We start from the raw sequence: 8,644 nt of genomic DNA on the forward strand, positions 1-8,644 counted from the left end.
AGATCCCAATTGAACGTAATTGTACTGTATACCTTAAATGTACCAATAAACTCAATAAAAAAAAGAAAAAGAAAAAATACATACATATATATATATACATATGTATATATATATATTTATACTATGCCTATTCCTTTGTATTTTCTTTAAAGATCCATAGTCCTTTTTTTCTTGTTTGTTGATCCATGAAACAGTTGATTCCAGGAGGTTGAGCTGGTATTTGCTGAGGTCCCTTGGCCCTTAGCTGAGATGCCCCTCCTAGTGTTATTTGCCTCCCTCTACTGGCACTGTCCTTTCATTTGCTGATATCAGCTTGGTTTTTCTATCTTTTCGGAAGTGCAGAAGCCTTTACTAAATACAGAAAATATTCTCTCTATCTTCCAAGAGCCACACAACTGTGAAATACTGGAATAAGATACAAGATCTGAGTAAAATTCTGGTCATCTAGATAACAGCAGCTTCAGCATTACTTCTGAATTTATTAGCTTGACATCCACAATATTCAAGGAACTGAAAAGGTTGAACATCAAAAACAATGTAGTTTAAAAAAACAGGGTAAAGTGTGACATCATAGCACACATCTGTATTCCTAGCACTGTGGGAAGTTGAGGCAAGAGTACTGCAAATTTGAACTCCACTAGGCAACTTAACAAGACCCTGTCTTAATAAGTAAGTAAGTAAGTAAAGGCCAGAAATGTAGCTCAGTGTGAAGTCTCTGAGTTCAATCCACCATGCAACAACAGGAACTAAATATTTGCTTCTCAAAAGAAAACATAAATGGCCAGTACTTGAACCAGTCCTTTTCAACCAGTACTTGAAAAAAACCCTACACAATTTCAGTTTCAATTCAGTTAGAACACTAAAAATTAAGTAAAATAAAATAATAAATGTGCCCATACTATCTGTCTATATCTAAACAAGTAATTGATAAAACCTTTGCTTTATAATTTTTATTTTTACTAGTACGTGTTTGCAGTACACCATGATTGTGGGGAGCCAGGTCATGTACATACACATCTTAGTTCTTTTAACATCTTCCCCTTCACTTCTTCCTGCTTCCTCCATCTCTTTGTTCCCTTCTCATTTCGAAAGATCTCTTCCTGTTTTCCATTATCTATCTTTTGTTTTGCTCTTTAATTTTTTTAATACTTTGAGTTTCTCATGTAGAGAAACCTTACAATATGTAAGCTTGTGTATCTTAATTTTTCATTATTTTTAACATTATGTTCTCAAGTTCCAGCCATTTTCTCACAAATGACTCAAGTTCATCTATCTTTATAGCAGAGTAGTACTCTGTTGTATTTCATCCAATCCAGATAATCCCCTTTTAGGTATCTTCCCAGAAGTGGCAAAGACATCATACATGCACACAGTGATACATGCATAACCCTTTTTATAGCAGCACACTTCATAATAAGTACATCTTGGAAGCAGCCTATATGTCCATCAAAAAATGCATGGATAAATAAAAGGATGTATTTATATAGAGAGATATTTAAAAATACATATGACACTATCCCCTTTTAGGTATCTTCCCAGAAGTGACAAAGACATCATACATGCACACAGTGATACATGCATAACCATTTTTATAGCAGCACACTTCATAATAAGTACATCTTGGAAGCAGCCTATATGTCCATCAACAAATGCATGGATAAATAAAAGGATGTATTTATATAGAGAGATATTTAAAAATACATATGACACCATTATACATAGGTCATATGTATCATCATATATACATGCATATAATACATTAAAAATACATAAACCAGCTGGTCATGGCAGCACCAACCTGTAATCTCAGCTATACAGGAGGCTTAGCATGAGAATTACAAACTCAAAGCCATCCCAGGCAACTTGGAGAGACTCTGCCTCAAGTATAATAAATAAACAAATAAATAAGTAAAGGCCCAGGAACACCGCTCAGAGCTGCTTCTAGGCCAACGATGTTTTGGGGCATTTGTGTCAGGTTAGCTCGGTGTGACATAGTTCTTCAAGTCAAAAGTCCACTCAGTATAAATGTCCACTTTTCTACATTTCATCTAGATATAGTGTCATATAAAGCTTTCCGAGTGAAATTACCTCGAATTTTGACAGGTGAAATTCACTGGGCTTGAAAAGATGAAAGATGAGCAAAGAACAATAAGGCACAGCTCAGGGAAGAGCGGGACCATTTGACTCACTTGGTTATGGCTGAGTTAGGCTAACACAACCATTATGCAAACAAAAATAGCAAGTAATGACAATAAATAAATAAATAAATAAATAAATAAATAAATAAAGGCCCTGGAACACTGCTCAGAGCTGCTTCTAGGCCAACGATGTTTTGGGGCATTTGTATCAGGTTAGCTCAGTGTGACATAGTTCTTCAAGTCAAAAGTCCACTCAGTATAAATGTCCACTTTTCTACATTTCATCTAGATATAGTGTCATATAAAGCTTTCCGAGTGAAATTACCTCGAACTTTGACAGGTGAAATTCACTGGGCTTGAAAAGATGAAAGATGAGCAAAGAACAATAAGGCACAGCTCAGGGAAGAGCGGGACCATTTGACTCACTTGGTTATGGCTGAGTTAGGCTAACACAACCATTATGCAAACAAAAATAGCAAGTAATGGCAGGTTTGCAATTTAAGAAGAAGCTCAGAATCTCCCTACTTTCTTTCCCTTTTTCCCCTTTCCATGCTGGTGGAATTGAGGTGGAACTGTGGTCCTTATCATGAGCTCTACCTTAAACTTGACATAAACTCTCTCCCAATGTGATTTGATAATATGTGAAAACAGAGTGAGTATTTCCTGTTCTTGCATCACCTTAACAAAAGCTCTAAAAATTGCCACAGAAAACACAAGTGTTGATGAGTCACCAAGTCCTCATCACTGCTGCAAACACCTGCTATGTGAATTACATTGCAATTCTCCCCTGAAGGATTTTTGGTCTTTAGCAATTTGATGAGTTTGAGAATACTAGCTGATAGAGGTGCAAGATCCCAACAATGAATGTATCCCTAAAATGTACCAATAAACTCAATTAAAGCTGAAAAAAAAAAAAGAAAATACTAGCTGAGACTCCGTGGTTGGGTTTCCAAATAAGTATGAAATGTACAACTGGAGGATTTCTAAATTTTTGTGTTCCCTCTGTTTCTTTTCTTTGTGCTTTCTCTCACTGAGTTCATTAACTTCATTGTTTTAACAGCTATGGAAATGACCCCAATGCTTTCCTCAAGTCTGATGTTTCTCGTGAGCACTACTTAGCATTTTTGTGCCATATTCTACTTGCATTTTGATGCCATGTTGTTCAAAATTGAATTGTAATTATTACTAAAATTTCCACTTTTTCTGAGTTTTCTGTTTGAAAGCTAATTAACATTTCTTGAAAAATTATATTTTCTATTTTTATTTCCTTTTTGAGAAATCTTGTATTATCTTTCCTTGCAAAATATCTGGTATATAATTTCTCCCTGAAGGCATTTGCAGCAGCAATTTCAATTCAGGAAATCTTTTGATTTTCTTTCTTTCTTACTTGCTTGCTTGCTTTTCTTTTCTTTTCTTTCTTTCATCACTTATTGAATCCTTCATTCAATTGCTTCATACAATTCATCTTGCTTCCATCTCTCTAAGTCCAGTCATTCCCAAGTGCCCCAATATTATCTTTCTACGTCTTCCCTGAGATCATTTAAAACATCTGCAAAATGATAAATAAAATCCTTGATTGGTAAGATTCCAAGGTGCTCCCACCCAGACTGAACGGGGCCTGGACATTTGAGAGCTTCGTACACTGCACGACACAAATATGTCCATGAACCTTTTCTATGTCCTTGCTCCGTGGAAGGAGACAGTGGGACCTCTCCGACAGTTTGTGAAAGTCCTCATGGTGACTGACATCCAGTGATGAGGGAAGTTACAGTTTTTTTTTCTGACCTGGCTTGCTGTCAGATGGCATCTGAGAGTCCAAGAGTGGCCTTGCATGCCTGACTAAAGGTTTCCTGTCCCACACTCCAACTTGCAAATAAAAGCATTGGCACTACCTATGCCTTCACCTTTAGGCCACAAAGTTTGTGTAGCATTCAAGGGTATGTTCTAAGTAGAAGGAGAGATGGATCCTTTTATAACACATGTATTCATTGAGCATCTACTATAAATGTCACAGATTGCTCTGCAGGTATAGAAATAGCACTGAAGAAAGCAGATGAGATCTCTCCCATTGTGGAGCTTAGATTCAAATGAATGGGAGTTCATGATTTGGAGAAAGACAGAAGAAACAAAAAACAAATATATAGTATTCCAGCTAGTGTCAGGTGCTAGGTAAAATCCACTGAGGAAAAAGGGCAGGCTTTCTTGCTTTACTATATGGAGATGTTCCTATTTGAGAAGAAAGCAAAATGTATGTAAAATGGTTTTGTTTCGATAATTTAATGCCCTTATAATTAATTTTTCTGTGAGTGCAGCATATGTAATTTTGTTTAGATGTTAAGCGTGATCTATGGAGAAACATTTTACCTATGAGGAAAATTAAGTCTTTCAACTTCTAATCAGGACCCTAGAGATTCTGAAATCATAAAAAACCCTTAGCTCATAGTGTCCGGCAGTTCTTTGTCATTAATGGATGTTATTTACCACTTCCTCAGCCGGAGAGGAGACAGGAAAGTCAGCATCAGAAATCATGAGATGTAATTCATGGCAGCTCAGAAAATGGAACTGGTGTCTTTTCTAACTCTCTGAGTCCAACATTCTTCAGAGGCTACAGCAATTAAAAGAAAAGTAGAGGTGCAAGGATTTAGCTCAGTGATTCTGTCAACTGCCTCGTAAGCAGAAGGACCTGAATTCAATCCCCGGGAAGAAAAAAAAGAAAAACAGAATTTCTCTTCTGGGCTCTGCATTCTAAAATTCATCAGATTCTCTAGACTCTCTGAAAATAAAGGAGAATTAACAAGTCCTGTCCTGAAGCCATGAGGGCAAAGGGTGAGCGCTGGATTGCATCTCTTCGCTATTCTTCTTGCAAACCCAAGGGTTCAGTGAGCCCTTGAAGTGCCTCACCTCCTGGGCACTGAGATCACCACTGACCCTCAGGAGCAAGGGGGACTGCTGAGGCAGAAGTGCAGCAGAGATGCTGCAGAGCCATCAGCACTCCTCGGCTTCCTAAAAAACAGTCCTTCCAGAAAATGCCTTCTATGTTGTTCTCAGTAGTCATCTTTATACCTTGCCTTTGTCTTCTGAGATGGTGAAAACAAAGGCAAAAGAAAAGGTGGGCTTGCTTACATCCTAGTCTTCGTCTTAAACATTTTATCCTGGGGATGTGATAACTCAAGATAGAGAAACCTGGTGTATCATTTTATTTTATTTTTTATTAAGTTTATTGGTAAATTTTAGTTATACAGTAGAGTTACAGTGATCATTGGGAACTTGTACCTTTACATGGCATATCTTGTTTCTTATTTTTACCTCATTCCCCTGACCTCCCTTCAACTCCTCCACCATTCCCTATGTACAGAGACTTTATTTCCAATTTTTCCTGTTCTCATATTTTTTCTTTTCACTTCTCCTTTTAATGTGAACATCTCCCTAGGTCTTTTCTTTTCACAGAACTGCCCCAGGGAAGAATGGCCTCAGGCAATGGCTCTTCAGTGACTGAGTTTGTCCTCCTGGGTTTGACACAACAACCAGAGCTCCAGCTGCCTCTCTTCTTCCTCTTCTTGGGAATCTATGTGGTCTCCATGCTGGGGAACCTGGCCTTGATTGGTCTGATTGGTCTGAATTCTCACCTGCACACCCCCATGTACTACTTTCTCTTCAACCTATCCTTCATTGATCTCTGCTACTCTACTGTCATAACTCCTAGGATGCTGATGGGTTTTGTGAAGCAGAACATCATCTCTTATGCTGAGTGCATGGCTCAGCTCTTTTTCTTTTGCTTCTTTGGTATTAATGAATGTTATATTTTGACATCAATGGCCTATGACAGATATGTGGCCATCTGTAAGCCCCTATTGTACAAGGTCATCATGTCTCAACAGGTCTGCCTCATGATGACAGTGGGTGTGTATATAATGGGCTTTTTGGGAGCCATGGCCTACACTGGGTGCATGCTAAGACTCACGTTCTGTGACAGTAATGTCATCGACCACTACATGTGTGACATACCTCCTCTCCTGAAGCTCTCCTGCACAAGTACTTCCATCAATGAGCTGGTGACTTTTACTGTAGCAGGTGTTGATACAACAGTGCCTAGTCTCACCATCTTCATTTCTTATACCTTGATACTTTTCAACATCTCTTCAATCCAATCTACTGGGGCCAAGTCCAAAGCCTTCAGTACATGCAGCTCTCACATAATTGCTGTTTCTCTTTTTTTTTGGAGCTTTAGCATTCATGTACCTTAAGCCTTCTACTGGATCTCTGGATCAAGATAAAGTATCCACAGTTGTTTATACTATTGTGGGGCCAATGGTGAATCCTTTTATTTACAGTCTTAGAAACAAAGATGTCCACATTGCACTGAGAAAGACTTTGAAGGAAAAGTTGCTCTTCTAAATAGGTCCTGTGTTATTGATGACAAAACTTACTTCAGGAATGTGATGTGTAAAACTGTGGAATGGGCTAAGGTTGTAACTCAGTGGAAGTATGTTTGCCTAACATGCACAAGGCTTGGGATACTTTTCTAGCACTATAAAATGGCACAACAGTAGCAGCAACAACAATAAATCATCAGAACTACAGTGAACATGGTAAGTTATGAAACTAAAATGACAAGGACTCCATACTAAACGAAACTAAGTTAGATATAGATATAGACATATGAAGGAGGATCAGATCATATTCTTTCAAAGAGTAACAGCAGAATAGTTAATCAAGTAATCTTTTCAAGTTTATTTCATAAAATATAGATTTATTTAGTTTGTTTTTCTTGTGCCGAAGCTTGAACTTGATTCTTCTACTACTATGATGTATATTAGTCCTAAGAATTATTAGGCTTTAGTAGAAAATTTAAATGATAAATAAATCCAGAAGTAGTACACTTGTTATTTTTGCCTATCTGTCTATTGAACTATCTAATATATATTATCCTTAATCATCTATTAACATCTATTATTGTAGTGATGGTGATTCAGTCAAGGGTCTGAAGCTTACTGAACAATTTGTATACTACTGAGGTATCCTTTATCAGCCCAGCCAAGAGATTTTTGACTAGGTAGAGTTCCACTGAAAATGCAGTGGACTCAGTGATTTTGATTGTCAGAGTTCTTAATTTATTTATTCATTTAATAATCCTATGGTGAATGCTTTTGGGGATTTTTCTTTGTGTTACTATGGGAGATGCTCATCTAACTCTGATCTTTTGTTCCTCCTGGTAATCTCAAGAAAATGAAGTAAAATGAGACTGATTTTTCTTTTTATGATCTCAATTTCTAAGGATAGGGAAGGAAATAACCATTTAGCATGACTAGGATAAATAAAACCTCCACAAAGTTAATTTCTTGGATTTGAGGGCAGGAATGTTGTATGACAGTCTTTGTCTTCACTGGGCAGAAGTTTATTTGAAATGTATATTGCCAATTTAGCAGAAACACTTTTGTCAGTTTTTACAAATATAACACCCTCTTCACTGCTCAGCAACACTTTTTATTTAAAATTTCACTCTTGTTTGTCTCAGAGTTTCACATAGCAAATAATATAGTTTATTTAATTAGTAAATTCAATGATTGAGTCAACAAAGTGTTCAGGTTCTCTTAATTGAAAAATATATAATGATGAAGACAGAAAACGTCTTTATTCTCAGAGAATTTATTGACTGAAGTAATTTGGCAATGAGGTTCAGGTGGGCATGAGGAAGAGAGAAACAAGTGAATAAGCGATTAACATATATTTGAGAAAAATCCTTTGCAAAGTCATAAGAGAATAAGTGTGCGCTTACTTTTGAATTTGATTTCAAGGGGAGAGAGTCACAGGCACACATTTTAGACAGAGGGAAGAGCTGGGAGAGAGTGCCAAAGGGAGACAGTCTTGGTGATTACGAGTGCATCAATAAATTATGGTGATTTGAGTGCATCTTACTAGAGAAACAGCTTTAATGAAAGTTCTATAGATAGGTAGAATTTACAAGGCTGGCTTACAGTGGCTGCCCACAGAGTCAGGTGTGGAAGAGTGCTCCAGGTCTGAGTGAGCAATGGAGACATGAAGTATCTAGTTGAATGCCCGGAACTCGCTAGAGTGTCCTTTGTAAGTGCTCTTGAGGAGGCTGATGGGTGTGTGAAAGAAGGCTGAGGGGTGAAGTCCAAAGAGTGAAGATGCAAGTTTTCCTTCTTTGTTTCCCTTTAATACTATTTTGGTCAGATCTTTATAATTTCCTCTCTTGTTCGAGCTTTGGGTTTTTCTTGCTTTTGTTTTTCTAGGAGTCTAAGTTTCATTGTTAAGTTGTTTATTTGAGCCTGCTCTGTTTTCCTAGTGTGGGCATTCAATCATATGAATTTTCCACGTAGAACTGCTTTCATTGTGTCCCAAAGATTCCTGTATGTTGTATTGGCATTCTCATTTATTTGTAAAAACTGTCTAATTTCTTCTTTAATTTCCTCTGTAATCCATTGATTGTTTAGGAGAGTGTTGTTCAGTTTCCATGTGCTTGTGAAGTTTCTATAGTTTCTTGT

At 37.2% G+C, this 8,644-nt stretch overlaps 1 protein-coding gene across 1 annotated transcript; it reads left to right on the plus strand.

Annotated features, from left to right (window-relative positions):
- Positions 1 to 5,593: 5,593 nt before the first annotated feature.
- LOC104854714 (olfactory receptor 147) lies at positions 5,594 to 6,533 on the plus strand. The gene is given in 2 exon segments (XM_010613295.3): positions 5,594 to 6,349; positions 6,351 to 6,533. Coding segments are annotated over 2 exon segments (930 nt in total). The 5' UTR covers positions 5,594 to 5,602.
- Positions 6,534 to 8,644: the final 2,111 nt, after the last annotated feature.

The sequence above is a fragment of the Fukomys damarensis genome, unplaced genomic scaffold, assembly GCF_012274545.1.
Source record: "Fukomys damarensis isolate Sample0158 unplaced genomic scaffold, DMR_v1.0_HiC HiC_scaffold_16, whole genome shotgun sequence".
Classification (NCBI taxonomy): domain Eukaryota; kingdom Metazoa; phylum Chordata; class Mammalia; order Rodentia; family Bathyergidae; genus Fukomys; species Fukomys damarensis.